The sequence below is a fragment of the Lepidochelys kempii genome, chromosome 3 (assembly GCF_965140285.1).
Source record: "Lepidochelys kempii isolate rLepKem1 chromosome 3, rLepKem1.hap1, whole genome shotgun sequence".
NCBI classification, from domain to species: Eukaryota; Metazoa; Chordata; order Testudines; family Cheloniidae; genus Lepidochelys; species Lepidochelys kempii.
In genome coordinates, this window is record NC_136382.1 from 118,847,460 (window position 1) to 118,865,825 (window position 18,366).

The 18,366-nt window shown below is 41.0% G+C and overlaps 2 protein-coding genes across 8 annotated transcripts in view; one reads left to right on the forward strand and one right to left on the reverse strand.

Moving 5' to 3' along the window:
* Positions 1-15,482, forward strand: part of TIAM2 (TIAM Rac1 associated GEF 2) — a 104,629-nt gene extending 89,147 nt beyond the window's left edge. For both annotated transcript variants that reach the window (XM_073337719.2, XM_073337729.1), the window contains 7 exons: positions 258-376; positions 2,446-2,554; positions 3,940-3,998; positions 6,891-6,996; positions 8,596-8,683; positions 10,389-10,543; positions 14,260-15,482. In XM_073337719.2, the coding sequence (XP_073193820.1) occupies positions 258-376; positions 2,446-2,554; positions 3,940-3,998; positions 6,891-6,996; positions 8,596-8,683; positions 10,389-10,543; positions 14,260-14,900 (1,277 nt within the window). In that variant the 3' untranslated portion in view covers positions 14,901-15,482. The remainder of the gene's footprint in view (positions 1-257; positions 377-2,445; positions 2,555-3,939; positions 3,999-6,890; positions 6,997-8,595; positions 8,684-10,388; positions 10,544-14,259) is intronic.
* Positions 15,433-18,366, reverse strand: part of TFB1M (transcription factor B1, mitochondrial) — a 49,339-nt gene continuing 46,405 nt past the window's right edge. For all 6 annotated transcript variants that reach the window (XM_073337735.1, XM_073337734.1, XM_073337733.2 and 3 more), the window contains 2 exons: positions 18,175-18,302; positions 15,433-16,313 (listed from right to left, as the gene is read on the reverse strand). In XM_073337735.1, the coding sequence (XP_073193836.1) occupies positions 16,064-16,313; positions 18,175-18,302 (378 nt within the window). In that variant the 3' untranslated portion in view covers positions 15,433-16,063. The remainder of the gene's footprint in view (positions 16,314-18,174; positions 18,303-18,366) is intronic.

Consider the following 18,366-nt stretch of genomic DNA (forward strand, 5'->3'; position numbering starts at 1 on the left):
TTGAGGGATTTAAAACACTAGCTAAGAAGCTCTTTGAATATGCTTATCCACAAGTGTAGAGCCCATATTTACTAAGTAAAGTACTGATCTAGTCATAATTATTGTTGGTCATGGACCATTCTGGCTTGGGACCTTGAATACTTTCAACCCTGAGTAAAAATCTCTCCTAGGCTTTAATAAAAAAAAAAAAGCATGCACTTATAAAATGAAACTGAATTATTTGTCTGTTAAATGGTGGATTTGTTTAAAAACTTCAGAAGCGCTGAAGGCAATGGAAAAAGTAGCCAGTCACATCAATGAGATGCAGAAGATATATGAGGACTATGGAACTGTGTTTGACCAGCTGGTTGCAGATCAGAGTGGAACAGAGAAGGAGGTAAAGAGAAAGAATGAAACATATATTATTCACACTTCAGATGAAGTCCTGTAAGATACTGTATCTACTTAAGTCTTATTGAAGTCATGAAGAGGATCTTAATTCAGAGTTCAGGGTGCTCAGTTTTGTGTCTCCCATCAAATTTCCTTCTCAAAGAGCTTGTCTATACAAACAGTGCATGGCAAGTTGGGGTGTAAGTCTACCTCACAATACCCTACCCGCACACTCAGTGTCCCTGTGGACCCTACTGATGTGCACTAAAATATCTTGTCTTGTTTCAGAGTGCACTGGGGAACTTTTAGTGCGCATCAACAGGCTCCGCCCAGATACTTTGTGCACAGCAGGCAAGTGCAAGGTAGACTTATACCCCATGCTGCAAATATACTGTTCATATAGATAAGACCTCAGCAGGTACTGTCATGTTTACACAAACGACTGCCAGAACCTTCTCTTGGTCTGTCATGAAGGGCCGATGGGAGCAGACAGCCACTGTAACTCACAGCAAGAAAACAATGAAAATCAGCGGCTCTCAACCTTTCCAGACTTCTGTGCCCTTTCAGGAGTCTTATTTGTCTTGTGTACCACCAAGTTTCACCTCTCTTAAAAACTACTTGCTTTCAAAATCAGACATAAAACCACAAAGTGTCACAGCACACTAGTACTGAAAAATTGCTTACTTTCTCATTTTTACCATATAATTATAAAATAAATCAAGTGAAATATAAATATTGTACTTGTATTTCAGTGTACAGTGTATAGAGCAGTATAAACAAGTCATGGTATGAAATTTTAGTTTGTACTGACTTCACTAGTGCTTTTTATGTAGCCTGTTGTAAAACTAGGCAAATAGATGAGTTGATGTAACCCCGGAAGGACCTCTCCATACCCCCAGGGGTACATGTTGGTTCCCTGGTTGGGAATCACTGCTGTAGATTATCCACATCCCAAGGCTTGAGGTCACATTTTATGCATGAGTGCTTAGATTTCAGAAAATGGAATCTCTTTTCATCAAAGATTCTAGCGGGATTCATTATAATGCCCATTACTAACATCATTCTGGATTCATCTAGTGTTGATACATACACGGCTGTTTATAAGCACAAAAAAAATTAGTTGGTATTACGGGCCAGCGCATCTGCTAGTATGAACTGTCATAGTTCTGCTAACTTCAGTTGAGCAGTCCCAATATACACCAGCTGTGGAAGTGGCTATTTTTGTCTATTAATATTTGTAATGTGTTCTCTGGTGTGAGAGACTCCTACCATCCAGGAAGGGCTTTTTTGTTACTAATATCTCAGAATTATTTGCTCTGATCTGAGTTCTGGATATGAATGTGCATCCAAGTAAAATGTGTGTGTATCACCCCTCTAATCAAATTGGTTATTTTATTACAATATTAAAAAAGAAAACTAGCAGAAGCATAATGGATCGTGTTCTCTAGTGTCTCCCAGAACTGGGCCAGCAAGCTCACTAGATTTAGCCATTTGTGGTCAAAGATGTATAAGTGGATCACCCATTTAGCTTGATCCTTAAAGGTGTGACAGCTAATGATTTCATTGTTTTAAGGTTCATCCTGGTAAAAGAGCCAAATTGTTTCTGTTCTGGAAGCGAGAAAGAACTGCTCAAAAGAAAGAAAAGCCTAAGAGAACCAGTCATGTTCTAATTCAGTCAGTGAAAGGGTCTTATACATTGATTAGTCTACAGAAATTAAAGGGATGATAAAAGAACGTCACACTTGGCTGTATCTCAATGACAGAACTTCAAGTCAGACATAACATTCTTCAACTTAAGTGTTAGTAGCAAAAATAAGCTCTAAGAGGCAAATCACCCAGCTTCCATAACTTGTGTGCTATTATTTTTATGGGCAGTATTTTTTAAAATATATTGCTGTTTACACAACCACGGCTCAGTTGGGGTATGTATATATGGTTGCATTGAGCCATGGCTATATACAAATAACATTAAACACAGGCATACTTTTTATTTATCAGCCCGCACGCGTTAACATTTGTGGTTGATGATTGTTAATCAAGAAATTAATTGCACTTATTTTTTATAACGTAATACAGGTCACAGAACTTTCAATGGGAGAACTTCTGATGCACTCTGCTGTTTCCTGGTTGAATCCTTTCCCATCACTGGGCAAAGCAAGAAAAGACCTTGAACTTACAGTGTTTGGTTAGTGTCCTATTAAGAGAAAACCCTAAAGATATCGAGTACATCATCTAGCTAGTAAAATATGACAACTGACATTGTACTAATGAAGACTAACTAAAATGTAAGCCCTGCTATAGCCATGTAATGGTTGGGGTAGTCCTTCATATGGAGGACAGACACAAAATTTCCCGGTAATGTTATTGAGATGTAGAAGATAGAGGTCTAGATACCTGGAAATGAGATTAGTAGCACATGCACTAACTTCTCTGTGATGGCTTTTCCTTCTGCCTGCTCTACTATCACCAAAGACCTCAGCTCATCTCTGCAAACATTGCCACTGTATGGCATACACCTACATGGGTAGCTGAAGATATGAATGACTTCGAAGGTTTGAGTTAGTCATCAGCTACATGAAAGAAATAACAGAGACTTTGAACTTCAACGAATTTAGACACAGCTGATTTATGTAGAAATTGTGGGTGAGCTAAAAAACATTATGCTTAACATGCCAGTTGTGGGTAGCCGTTAGGGTAAGTGGGCATTTCTGTTTGAAATTGAAGCACATGTATGAGGAGGCACCACCTCTTTCCCCACAGATTAACACAGTTGGATTTATCAGTGATTCATTTATACTGAACATGTTGGGCCAGGCACTGGGAATTCCCAAACCCCATCCCTAAAGGGAAATGTCTGAGTGATACATGGGGAGGCAGGATTGTCCAGTGGTTAGAGCAACAGCATGCAACTGAGGAAATCTGGCTTCAATTCCCCACCTCCACCACAGACATTTCCCTAGTGACCATAGGCAACTCACTGAGTGCCTCAGTTCTCCATCTGCAAAATGAAGATAATAGCACTTCCCTACCTCACTGGGGCATTGTGAGGATAGATACATTAAAGAGTGTGAGGCACTCAGATATGATGGTAATACCTTAGATAGCTAATCAGGAATTTGGAGAGTTCTGAAGTTTGTCACACTCCAGAGGAAATGCTGAACTGTATCAAAGAACAAATTTGACATCTCTAATGGGCCTCTTTTTTTCTGCAACACTTTCCTTCCCCTCAAGGGAAGTTGCTAGCATGTTGCTTCTTCACAATAACATTTCCGATTTGTACATCTGCATTTATTAAAGGCCAATTTCTGTAACCTTGATACAGGGCGATAGGCTTTCAAACAGTATTGCTCATCCCTAATTCTTTTAAGAAAGTAGTTTTGTGACAGAGGCAGACTTGCATCACACAGTTCAAGCAGTTGCTATGGGAATTTTTTTGTTGTGTGTAGGGTCAACAAGTACCCTGTAGATTGTAGTTAACTAGAAATAACTGTAAATAGTCAGTACAGCCATCATGTCTCTTTTGTTGAATACTAGACCTACAATCAGAGGCCTCTTGTTTTTCCTTTTCAGTTTTTAAGCGGGCCGTCATATTGGTATATAAGGAGAACTGTAAACTGAAAAAGAAACTGGTAAGTCTGGCAATAATTTCAATTCAAGCTATATATATTTAAGCATAGGGTCATAGAGTTTAAGGCCAGAAGGGACCACCAGATCATCTAGAATCACTATTATGATTCAAAATTGAATATGCCAACTTGAAAGAAAAGTGAATGGTACAAGCTGCTGGTTTAATGCAGCCATATCACAGTGGGCTGTGCTTGCTCCCACAGGCTAAATTGGTTGAAGTGTTCAGTATTTGACTGAGACTAGAAGACTGTCTGGATGTTGCAACAGACTGTGTTACTGATTCAATAAGCAGCACATTTCTGTGTGAACTAATGCCCCAGCAGGATGTTGGGAGGTGATTTCAGTCAGATGAGATATTAAACTTCATCATTTGAGAGTCATTAAAGAACCTAGGGGACTTTTCATTAACCTGGGTATTCTGGCATAATTCAAACTCAGTTATTTGCCAATTACATCACTTCCCCCTATAGTATCAACTGAATATGCATTCTTTATGTCCTGTCCTAAACTGGTGAGCCATGTAGCTAAAGCGATCCCTGTATGTAGTACATAGTTCACTCTGGAACGAAAGGTAGTATGGAAAGACAACATACTTATTTAATCGGGATAGCTAAAACAAATGTCCGTTTACAGCTAAGTATCATATTTTATAGGCCCCAAATACTTGAAATACACCCAACTCTCTACTCCTCAGGAGGTCACAAGGAAACCAATCAAGGGAGTGTCTTGAAATAACTTGCAGAGACTGATATACAATGAGCAGTTAAATCTAGAAAGAAATAAGCCGTGCCTTAATTTGCCTAGGATGGCTTTTTCCCGTGAATAAGCTAATTACATGCTCCTGAGGGCATTCTGCGCCAAAAAATTAAAAATTCTGCGCACATTTTAAAATTATGCAAATTCAGCATATTTTATTTATCAGATAGAATCATAAAATATCAGGGTTGGAAGGGACCTCAGGAGGTCATCTAGTCCAACCCCCTGCTCAAAGCAGGACCAATCCCCAATTAAATCATCCCAGCCAGGGCTTTGTCAAGCCTGACCTTAAAAACCTCTAAGGAAGAAGATTCCACCACCTCCCTAGGTAATACATTCCAGTGTTTCACCACCCTCCTAGTGAAAAAGATTTTCCTAATATCCAACCTAAATCTCCCCCGCTGCAACTTGAGACCATTACTCCTTGTCCTGTCATCCGCTACCAATGAGAATAGTCTAAATCCATCCTCTTTGGAACCACCTTTCAGGTAGTTGAAAGCAGCTATCAAATCTCCCCTCATTCTTCTCTTCTGTAGACTAAACAACCCCAGTTCCCTCAGCCTCTCCTCGGAAGTCATGTGTTCCAGTCCCCTAATCATTTTTGTTGCCCTCTGCTTGACTCTCTCCAATTTTTCCACATCCTTCTTGTAGTGTGGGGCCCAAATGTGGAGGCTCCAGCACGGCATTGGGGAGCACAGGGCACTGGCTGCACAGATATCAGAGATCACTGTGCAGGAACATGGACTCAGTGGTAAAGCTGCACCCAACCCTACCACAGCGCAAGGACCAGGCCTGGCCCAGAAACACCCCAGAGCCCTGCTCCTCCATGACAGGTGTGGGCAGGCAGGCTCAGCAAGGCAGGATCTAGGTGTGGAGAGGCTTAGTGTGGGGGGAATCCAGGTGTGGGTTGAGAGAGTTGTGTCGGGCAATTGGAGTGCGGGTGGCTCAATGGGGGATATCATTGGATACACAAGGGCTTGTTGGAGGGTTCTGGATGCAACAGTAATGGGACTCTGCAGGGGGGTCCTGGTGAAGGTGGTTGGGGTTCAGCAGCGGGGTTCTAAGTGTGTGGGGGATTGAGCTCATAGGGTGTGGGGGGGTTCAGTGGAGGGAGCCATATGCTGGGAGAGTGGGGTTGGGATCCAGGTGCAGCTGTTTGGGGCTCGATTGGGTGGGGATCCAGGTGGCTCGTCAGGGTGGTCCAGGCTTGGCGGGGGGGGGGGGCGTAGTGAGGCTCAGCGGAGAGTCAGGTATGAGGAGGTCTGGATGCACAGGGGTTGGCTGGATGGGGGAGCAGCTCCCTGTACAGTGATCCCTCCCCCTGTAGTTGAGGAGCGATGGGTGCAGGAAGCGCTGGGGGGGGTGGGCGGTAGTTTGCAGCGCTTCCTACAGCTGGGGGAGAAATGTAGGGGATGGGTCCATATGCCATGCAGGGGAAGAGGAAGTCCCATCCTCCCCAGCCGGGACTAGCAGCTGAGCCTGGCGCAGGGTAGGAGCCACCAGCTGGGTCTTCCCCAGTCCTGCCCTCCCCCCATAGTGATTCACCTATCTAATGGCTGCCCTGGGCACCTGAAACATACTGCTAGGGAGGGTCTCATGATCGTTTTTGTGGCTTCCCTTTGCTTCCCTGTCAAAGTCATTTTTCTGTGGGGGACATAAATTCTGCGCATGCGCAGGGCACAGAATTCCCCCAGGAGTAAATTACAACAGAGGAGATGACATGGAGCATTAATGTAATGTGCTTATACTAAGAGAGATATAAACAACTGTAATAAAAGGAAATGTAACAGTATTGTCAAACTGAAGAATTTGTTTTGCTAAACAATAGGTAGTTGGTTTACTCATAGTGAACTTGCTCTCAGGTAGTTTCCTTCATGTGGAAATATGTAATTTATTAAAAAACTCATTTTTCAAAGCTGCAGCAATCTATATTTCTCAGCTCTAGCTCTCATTGTTTTACAATCAAACTGACAGTAAGATATTTAAGGAGTAAGACTATTCGGATAAAATTTGCCTTGAGAAGCGAGTCCTTGGACAGAAGGCCATTTTATCAATAACATTTATATCAATGCAGATGTCACTTATGTTGCTTTACCTCTTTTTTAAAAAATATGTCTTGGTTATTTTTCAATTTGTAGCCCAATAATGTACGGGCTGCACATAATTATGGCGACTTGGATCCATTTAAATTTCGTTGGCTAATTCCTTTATCTGCTCTTCAAGTCCGGCTGGGGAATACAGCAGGTAATTATATTTAACTAAATACATTAGGAACTAATAAATAGCTACACATTGCTTCCTGAAGTCTTGTGAACAGGCAAACGTGAACCTGGCTACAAAATGTAGTATCAGATAAACATATGCCCTTTTATCTCTCCCTCTATAAATATTTATACACCCACACCCTGTAGTAGCATGTGCTTGTAAGGGCCATAGGCTTTATACACTGATAGATATTTTCATTCAGATATTCTGTCTTCACACCTCATTTTCTTCCCTTCTGTAATCAGAGAACAAGTTCAGGAATGTTGGATGTTAAATGGTTAGCCTGAAGCTGACTTGCTAGGCTGGTGTTGCTATGTCATGACTGAAACTCACAATAGAGCTGCAACAAGTTAGGCAAAACAGGTTTCAGAGTAACAGCCATGTTAGTCTGTATTCGCAAAAAGAAAAGGAGTACTTATGGCACCTTGGAGACTAACCAATTTATTTAAGCATAAGCTTTCGTGAGCTACAGCTCACTTCATCAGATGCATCCACAGTATGCATCCGATGAAGTGAGCTGTAGCTCATGAAAGCTTATGCTTAAATTAATTGGTTTGTCTCTAAGGTGCCACAAGTACTCCTTTTCTCATGGCAAAACAGAAACCCACAACAAAAGGGTAGGAAAAAACCTGAAGAGGCTGCTCAAAGCAATCTAATGATAACATGGTAATATGGGCCAAACTCTTTCATACTTGACACCCCGTGCAATATCACTGCCGTCCAGGGGTGGCAAGGAATATAATCAGGATGCAGCATGAGAGAAAGGATTGTTCAGGGCTTAGTGTGCTAGTCTGAGATCTGGATTCCATTCTCTGGTCCATTACAGACTTCTTGTGTGACCTTGGGCAAGTCATTTATGGTGGAATTTTCAAAAGCACTTAGGTGCCTACTTCACTTAAATCAATGGAAATTAGCTGCCTAGGTGCTTTAGAAAATCCCATGATTAATCTCTGTGCCCCTGTTCCCTATCTGTAAGCAGGGGGATAATAGCACTTCCCTACCTCACAGGTGCGTGAGGACCAATATATGAACAACTGTGAAGGGCTCTAATACTATGGTGATGGAGGTCATGTAAGTGCTTCAGATATGAGACCTAAATCCGTCAAAAAGAGCCCCAATTGATATAGCAGAGCTGAACTGAATTATGTGACAAGCTAATAGCTGAGCAGGAGGGGAGATTAAGCAGACAGAAACAGAGATGCCTGTCTATGCAAGGAATAGCCTAGTGTTGCCACTGGAGGTTCAGGGTCAAAGTTCCTGTGTCTGGTGAGAAAAGGCCTAATAATCAGACGTCATAGGGACTGGTAGCCTGGATTTCAAGGCTTCAGAAATAACGACGAGCATGTTCGTGTTTGTTGAAGCAAGTGATAGAAAGGAAGAGTCTTGTTCTGGAAAAGAAGTTGAGTTTTTAAAGACAAGTTGTTAAGCGATAAAATTTAGCACTCCTTGGAGGGTTCCAGCTCATCATGCAGATCTCAGCTTTTCTATGAACCTTGTCTTGGTGAGACACTGAGATCTATAATGCTGATGGTGTAGTCTGAAAGCATGAATTATTCACAATTTTTTTCCTATCTCTAGGAACAGAAAACAATTGCATCTGGGAACTGATTCATACCAAGTCAGAAATAGAAGGCAGGCCCGAAACAATCTTTCAGTTGTGCAGCAGGTAAACTTGACATGAAGATTATTTTTGACAAAATTACACTAATGGAATGACAAAAGTACGTTGAGAACATTTTATTTTTCCAAGTGACCTTTTTTCCTGTCTCTCAGCACTTCTAAAACACCCATCACCTCAAATTCAGGCACTGAGGTAGTCTTTACTTGGATGGAATTTGATGTGCTGAAAATATCTGAGATTGGAGTGAATTCGGCTCAATCATTCATTGTGTCAAGAATCTGCACACACCTTTTATTGTACGATCTTAAATTTCAGTGAATTATGTCTGATGCAATCAATGCCTAGAGTCACAAAGGAATTTATGCTCCCAAATGCCACCTCAGGTGCTGAAGTCCAAAATTTAGATCCTTAAAATCCCTGCTTAGCTGGCACTTGACTTTCCTAGGCACCTAATTTTCAGCTGCTTCAGTCCCCTGAACTACTTCTGGTGGGTGTGCACACAGCTGCCTCTCTCATGCCTAAACCTGACCAGGATCCTCAAACTAGGAGTTGCCCTATCTCCCCTGCTGTGCCTGATCTGGTAGGCATGCCAAGTGGGCCTTGCATAAAACACAGCTGCTGAAGGAGAAGATTTCTTTTGGGCCAAAAGAAATCTGATGAGGTTCAATAAGGATAAGTGCAGGGTCCTGCACTTAGGACGGAAGAACCCAATGCACAGCTACAGACTAGGGACCGAATGGCTAGGCAGCAGTTCTGCGGAAAAGGACCTAGGGGTGACAGTGGACGAGAAGCTGGATATGAGTCAGCAGTGTGCCCTTGTTGCCAAGAAGGCCAATGGCATTTTGGGATGTATAAGTAGGGGCATAGTGAGCAGATCGAGGGACGTGATTGTCCCCCTCTATTCGACATTGGTGAGGCCTCATCTGGAGTACTGTGTCCAGTTTTGGGCCCCACACTACAAGAAGGATGTGGATAAATTGGAAAGAGTCCAGCGAAGGGCAACAAAAATGATTAGGGGTCTGGAACACATGACTTATGAGGAGAGGCTGAGGGAACTGGGATTGTTTAGTCTGCGGAAGAGAAGAATGAGGGGGGATTTGATAGCTGCTTTCAACTACCTGAGAGGTGGTTCCAGAGAGGATGGTTCTAGACTATTCTCAGTGGTGGAAGAGGACAGGACAAGGACTAATGGTCTCAAGTTGCAGTGGGGGAGGTTTAGATTGGATATTAGGAAAAACTTTTTCACTAGGAGGGTGGTGAAACACTGGAATGTGTTGCCTAGGGAGGTGGTGGAATCTCCTTCCTTAGAAGTTTTTAAGGTCAGGCTTGACAAAGCCCTGGCTGGGATGATTTAATTGGGGATGGGTCCTGCTTTTGAGCAGGGGGTTGGACTAGATGACCTACTGAGGTCCCTTCCAACCCTGATATTCTATGATTCTATGATTAACCATTTGGCTAAACGTTACGGGGCAGAGTACTCACCCAGAATATGGGAGACCCAGGTTCAGATTCCCTCCATCTGCCTGATGTCTAGTACGTTCACCAGTGAGCTAGTGGGTATTCTGGGGTGGGACTCCTTCAACCTTCCTATTGAAACTGTTCCACATAGTCTAAATAACTAAATAGCACCAACCTTCGGTAGCAAAGAAGGCAGCACCAAATGGAAAGACTGCTTGGGCATGGGAATATAAAAAAACTACAGTGACCTGTGTAATCTGCCCTCTCATTGCTGTTCCCTTAAACCTGGCAGCGACTGCGAAAGCAAGACTAACATTGTTAAGGTGATTCGTTCCATTCTGCGGGAGAACTTCAGACGTCACATAAAATGTGAGTCCCCATTGGAGAAAACGTGTAAAGATCGCCTAGTTCCACTCAAGAACCGCATCCCTGTTTCAGCCAAACTGGGTAAGAGTCAGTTTGCTAGACTGGGAAATACAGACTTGCAGTTTCATGATTATTATAGCATGAGCCAAACCACTTCTCTTTCTAGGCATGAAGGGGGTGGTGTATTTTTACTGTAATTCATATTTTAAAATATAATTTACTTTTTGGTAGGGAGGCTTCATACTAAAAGTGCCAGTTATTATTAGGGCTGTCACACAATTAAATTTTTTTTGTCGTGATTAATCGCACAGTTAGTCACACTGTTAAACAATAATAGAATCCCATTTATTTAAATATTTTTGGATGTTTTCTACATTTTCAAATATATTGATTTCAGTTACAACACAGAATACAAAGTGTACAGTGCTTGCTTTATATTTTTGATTACAAATATTTGCACTGTAAAAAATAAAAATAGTATTTCTCAATTCACCTAATAAAAGTAGTCATGCAATCTCTTTATCCTGAAAGTTGAACTTACAAATGTCGAATTACGTACAAAAAAACCCCTGCATTCAAAAATAAAACAATGTAAAACTTTAGAGCCACTAAGTCCTACTTTTTGTTCAGCCAATCGCTCAGACAAACAAGTTTGTTTACATTTGCAGGAGATAATGCTGCCTCATTCTTATTTACAATGTCACCTGATAGTGAGAACAGGCGTTCTTGTAGCCAGCGTCACAAGATATTTATGTGCCAAATGCGCTAAATATTCATATGTCCCTTCAAGCTTCAACCACCATTGCAGGGGACATGCGTCCATGCTGATGACGAGTTCTGCTCGATAACCATCTAAAGCAATGCAGACCGACTCATGTTCATTTTCATCATCTGAGTCAGATCCCACTAGCAGCTGGTTGATCTTTTTTGGTTGTTCGGGTTCTGTAGTTTCCGCATCAAAGTGTTGCTCTTTTAAAACTTCTGAAAGCATGCTCCACACCTCATCCCTCTCAGATTTTGGATGGTACTTCACATTCTTAAACCTTGGGTCGAGTGCCGTAGCTGTCTTTAGAAACTTACATTGGTACCTTCTTTGCGTTTTGTCAAATCTGCTGTGAAAGCGTTCTTAAAATGAACACCACGCGCTGGGTCATCATCCGAGACTGCTATAACATGAAATATATGTCAGAATGCAGGTAAAACAGAGGAGGAGACATGCAGTTCTCCCCCAAGGAGTTCAGTCACAAATTTAATTAATGTATTATTTTTTAACTAGCATCATCAGCATGGAAGCATGTCCTCTGGAATGGTGTCCGAAGCATGAAGGGGTATACGAATGTTTAGCATATCTGGCACATAAATACCTTGCAATGCCGGCTACAAAAGTGCCATGCAAATACCTGTTCTCACTTTCTGGTGACACTGTAAATAAGAAGAGGGCAACGTTATCGCCTATAAATGTGAACAAACTTGTTTCTCTTAGCAATTGGCTGAACAGGAAGGAGGACTGAGTGGACTTGTAGGTTCTGAAGTTTTACTCTGTTTTGTTTTTGAGTGAAGTTATGTAACCAAAAAAAAAAAAATCTACATTTGTAAGTTGCATTTTCATGATAGAGATTGCACAACAGTGCTAGTTATGAGGTGAATTGAAAAATACTATTTTTACAGTGCAAATATTTGTAATACAAAATAATACACTTTGATTTCAATTACTACACAGAATACAATATATATGAAAATGTAGAAAACATCCAAAATATTTAATACATTTCAATTGGTATTCTATTGTTTAACAGGTGATTAAAACTGCAATTAATCATGAGAGTTAACTGCAATTGACAGCCCTAGTTATTATCCCTCATCCCCCCCGTGGGGAAAAAAAGCCCAGAGGTGTAGACCCTCAAATACAATTCTGCCAGTGGAGCAGTCTGGAGTTTGCCCAACTCTGGGCAGAACAGAGAAGGGCCTTGGCTTGTGGAACCTGCCACTGGCCTGAGATCTTCTGGAAAATCCCATGGCTCTCCAACTGTTTTCACTAATCCTAGGGCATCCCTTCTCTGAGGGGTGGGGCTAACAGCTGCCATACTTTCCTCACTCAGGGGGGTATCACAGTGGGAGGAGCAACATAAGATGCTAACAGTTAGCATTAATTTTTGTCGTCATATCCCCAGGCAGGGACACTGCCACAGAGAAAATCTACCTCCCTAGAACCCTTCTTGTGATGTACTTGGGGTTAAGGGAGCAGCAGAAGTATGCCACAGAACTGCTGCCGCTTACCCCCTTTGTGTCCCCCACCCTAAATCTACCCCATTTAGCTTCCTTCCACCAACAGACCTAGTGTAGGTCAAATTAATTACTTTGGGTGGAAAGGGATTTGCCCTTCCATCCACTACGAGGCATTCCCTAAATGATGTTTGGCTTTCTTTACTGGTTTAGCCCTACCATTATCCAAAGCTCACGCAACAGAGCAGGAAGTGAAGTGAAAAGAGGGAAGTGAGGCAAGGTAGAGAGGGCTTGTTCCCTCACAGCATCTATCCACTCCACCTTGGAGTGCTTTATCAGTGCATTTTTTGGTGAAATACAGGACTTCTTTGGAGCACTGCTTTCTAGTGCTGGATATGGCTAAAAGTACATGTATACATTTATGACCAAAGAAAGTAGGCTGTACTTATACAATTGGGGACTTGCTCCTGGGAAGCAGCGATGTGCAAAAGGATTTGGGGGTCCTGCTGGATAATCCGCTGAACATTAGCTCCCAGTGTGATGCTGTGGTCAAATGTGATCCTTGGGTGCATAAACGGGGACTCTCGAGTAGCAGAGGTTATTTTAAGTGTTTTTGGCACTGGTGTGAGTGCTGCTGGAATACTTTGTCGAATTCTGGCATCCACAATTCAGAAGGATGTGGATAAACTGGAGAAGGTTCAGAGAAGAGCCGTAAGAATGATTGAAGGCTTATAAAACATACCTTATGATAGCTAAATAGATTGATCTCCTTAAGTCTAACAAGGAGAAAGTTTAAGGGGTAATTTACAGTCTAAGTACCTACACAGGGAACACACATTTAATAATGAGGCTTTCAGTCTAGCAGAGAAAGGTGTAACACAATTCAGTGGCTAGAAGTTGAAGCTAGATAAGTTCAGACTGGAAATAAAGTATCAATTTTTAACAATGAGAATAATTAACCATTGGAACGTGGATTCTTCATCACGGACCATTTAAAAATCAAGATTGGATGTTCTTCTAAAAGATATGCTCTAGGCATTATTTGGGGGAAGTTCTGTGGCCCGGTTATACAGAGGGTCAGACTAGACGATAGCCTTCTGGCCTAGAAATCTATAAATTGGCCACTCGTGTTGCCAATACTGCAAGTCCTCTACCTGGAGTTGAAACAATTATGACTGAAACATTCCTCTTGCATCATGGGAAGCAACTGACAGAAAAATGAATTTGGACTCAGATGGTGCTTGGCCATACAATACACTGGGTAACTGACCCAGCCTCACAAGTGTTTAGATTTGTTGCTTTGCAAACCATATCTGTGGCTTTATGAAGAATTTTGCATATACTAAATACGCAGTAACTTTACAACTACTAGAGCAATATAAAATCAAATATTGTCAATACCAGCAGTCTGATCTCAGAGGATACAATACATTTTAGTCAAAATGGGACTAATTACATTATAAATCAGAAAGCCATAAGATTTTATACAGTATCCCTCAGCAGCATAATCATAACTCCCTTGTTTTGTGAAAGCTGTTTTAATGCAAAAATAAGACTGCCTTTTATACTTGCAGCTTCCACAAGATCCTTAAAGGTATTGAAGAATTCCTCCAGTAATGAGTGGAACAATGATACACTGAAAGGAAACTTACTGGATTCTGATGAATGCAGCCTGAGTAGCAGTACTCAGAGTAGCAGCTGCCATACCACAGAAAGCATACAGGAATCAAAAACTTCATCTCCTCTGAAACACTTTCCAAGCTGCACATCAGATTTTTCCAACAACCTTGTCAAGGAATCGGATATTCTCAGTGATGATGAGGATGACTATCAGCAAAGCCTAAAGAAGGGCAGCCCTACAAGGGACATTGAAATACAGTTCCAGCGGCTGAAGATTTCAGAGGAGACCAGTGCTGACATAGAGCACAAGCTACTCCCTGAAAAAGAGGCTGGGGATGGTTATAAGGCAGGAGAACATTCAAAGCTGGTGCGTGGGCATTTCTGTCCAATTAAACGAAAAGCAAACACCACAAAGCATAACATGGGAACATTACTGGCAATGCAGGAACATCACCATTCTCTTGACGGTCACTCTGACAGTGCAAACTTGGATCTGAATTCTATTTTAGAGAGGGAATTTAGTGTCCAGAGTTTAGCTTCTGTAGTTAATGAGGACTGCTTTTATGAAACAGTGGAGAGGCATGGAAAATCCTAGCTGTGAGTGCTATGATTTAACAGGTTATTTAAAAATTTTAATATCCACATAAAATTTGACTTACTTGATTTGCTTTAAAACTAGTGATTATGTGGAAATTGCTGAAAAACTACTGTTGGTTTTGTGCACTAATACATTTTTCCACAAAAATATAGTTGTAAAGGATTCTTAAGTTATTTTAATTTATTGTGGATCAAGAAAAATAGATTAAGCTGGCCCGAGTCTGTAAATTAGTTTATCCTTTTTAAGCAGCTAGCCAGATGATGTTGTGTCCTTTAAAAAGGTACATTCTAATTATTTTAAGTTATGTGGAGAAGGTGCTGGGGGAATTGTGATCTTTATTAAAAAAAAAAAGTCAAAATAACTTTTCCTTTGGGCATTTTTTTCAGCAGTTTTAATTTTTGCTTTATTTAAAGCAGAATTAAGTTATTTTAAGGTGTTTTAGTCCACAAGAGTGCATGAGTCATTTTTGTAAGTTGCAAGATGCTGTCAACTTTATATATATGTAAATATAAAAACAAAGCGTGTACTGTAATCTTTTGATTGTATTTTTATTTTCTCTACCAACTTGTACAGTAAAAGAAAAATGAGCATTCTGTCTAGTTTCTTGCTTTATTGGCAGCTTTCTCCTACTGGAGCTTTCAAGACAGAGTTCTTTTGTTTGGGATTAAAAAAAGTGCATGGAAGGCCTGCTAATACTCTTAATCATTCTTGAAGCTATTTGCTTGAGTGCATTAATACAAGATTTCTGCCCATAGAGTGTTCCAGGATAAGGAGAAAAACACTATCACATAATATTTGTTATGCCGGAATAGTCAGTAAAATTTTACTTTAAGGACTCACTCATACAAAAAACTCCCATTAATTTCAGAGAGGCCTGCATTCAGCAAGGTTCTGAAGCATGTGTCTACCCAAACTTTTAGATCCTGATTCAGCAAGGTAAAGTTAGAGACCAGAGTGGAGGATACACCAAACATGGGCTCCTTAACCTGCTGAGCAGAATGAAATAAATAGGAATGGCCCCTCCCCCAGTATTTCAACAAAAATAAAGGTGTGTGTGTATATATAAATATGTTTTCAAGATTACACACACATATATAATGTCTCCTTTTACTAAAACAATGAGGCACACAACTTTATTTTTAGATGCACAGTCTGACACATTAGAGCTGGTCTTCCCTTGCAGACTGCTCCAAGTGTCCTTTTTTTCTAGTTCTCTTCTTCTGCTTCAGTTCTTCTCTGTAGTTGTAACTGAAAAGGCTTGTGTCTTCATCACACATTTTCCTGTATGCATTGCACAGGTTTTTAAAATGTAAAATGGAGAGCTGAGCTGGACGCAGAGTTGGATCCACATCTGCCAGCATCAGCATCTGTTCACTTTTTTCCAAGCGTTCAGCTTCTGGAAACAGGATTCTAAAAGGGAACAAGAAGGAAGACATTCAAATACATTTTTTTCTTTTAAAAAAAGCACACAGACATGGGGATATGCTTATGTTGAACTAAATCTTTTCCTTCACCCCTAACTCGAACACTTAGTTTCCTGAGAAGAAATAGATCTCCTTAAATTTTCAGTTAATTTTCCAACTCAGGTTTAGATGTTAAGAAAATATAGTGGGAGACTGCCAGTTTAATATTCTGGTGTAAATGTGACATATGCATTTTAAATTATCTGTAATATTTAGGAAGGAGAGGACAAGAATTGCTTATTTGGATCAGATCAAAATTTTGTGATAGGACTTACCATCTTGATGACTTTTGGTAATCTTAGTAAAAAGAATCACATCTCTCATGGAAAGAGATCCACGTTACAATTGTCACCATTACTGCCTAGCAAGCTCAGTAGAGAAGCCAAGGATGGATAGGCCATGGAGATGGAATTTGAGATTTGAAATGTTCAAAGGGGAGAATGCACCTGTCATAGAAAATATTGCAGCTTGGGGTGGTCACATTAGATAGTCTGAACATCTATACAGGTCTGTGTCATTTAGAGTAACTCAAACTGTACTTCGTTAGCAACTTTATATAACATATGGCATGTAAAGGAATTGATACATTTACAGTTTAAGTAGACACTAACCCTTCAGCCTACCTCCCTGCTTTCATATAACTATCTAAAACTTATAAGCACTCCTGAGTTGGCATCTAGAATTTGCTAATTTCCTTTCACCGGCTGAACAATAAAAGGATTGTGATCCTTAATTACATGCTAGGCACAGTACTAAGGCACGTTAAGCTGCTAGTGGATACAAGACATGCAAAAAAAAAATGCAGATTTTTTTCCCCCTTTACAAAGAACTTAGAATAGTATCCGAAATGTGAGATTAAACAATAACTGATTTTTTTAAATCTTCTGAAAATACATTCTTCATAAAATAGAAAGACAGCAATGTTTGTATTTTCTGCTCCTCAGCAGTTCTTTCCCAACTAAGCGTGTGCCACCCACACCAGCTCGTCCTGTGCCTGGCCTCCTGTTCACTTACCACCTCCCAGAGCTACGGCCTCAGCCACTGGCATTGTGGGTTTAAATCAACTGCCTGCACCGCAGAGAAAAAATGGAACGCCCCTGCTATGGTGAGATACTGTGCTGCAGCACAGAGCTGGCCACCCAGAGTCAGATGCAATTCTAGGCTGATCCTCTGCATAATTAGACGACCCAACAGGGCTGGCTAAAGTTACAGAAGCCCAGCCCCAGCTTCTTGTGAGCAATGCTCCCTCCAGAGCCTCTGCAGCATCGCATTCTGTGACCGTGACGTGGGTATGCCCCCAATACTAGTGTCTGAACAAGTACTCAGACAATAGCAGACAGCTGTCTTCCTCAGTTTCTGCACTGGACAATTCTCCCCGAGCTTTTACAATAGGGCTTTTAGAATGTCTTTATACAGCTGCAGCCTTTTTACCCTGTGTGAAGGGCCCAGAGTGAAGGTGGTGATCTCACTTTTTGCCCATTACCTCCCTGTGAGTAATAATTCTTCCCCTGTTCCTGGCTAGTAAAACATTATTTAATCAATTTACCTTCAGTTCAGAATTTTAGACCTTTTCTTTTGGACACAACCCACACAGGCTCTTGTCCAGAACCTATTTTGTCATTATCTGAGTCAGTTACTTACTTACAGAGCTAGACGTGATGAACCGAGATGCCTTGTAAGCAGTATAAATTTACATAAAGTGAACAAACCCAGAATATGTAATGAAGACTCCATTATTCTTGATGGATTTAGTAGGCATCAACAAGAAGATTGTTCTAAAGAGAATTCTGGTTAAAGAATTTACTTACTCCACTCCCCGCCAGCAGTATTTTCTTCTGAACTGAAAAACGCTTTTAACGACCTTTTCCACCAGCTTAAAGGGTTGCTGTATCTTTGGTTGCACCAAAGGGGTGAAGTGCACTACTGACACATCCACCTATACAAAAAGAAATATTAGATACAGATAGTGAACACAGGTTTGCATTTTCTAATTCTTTCCC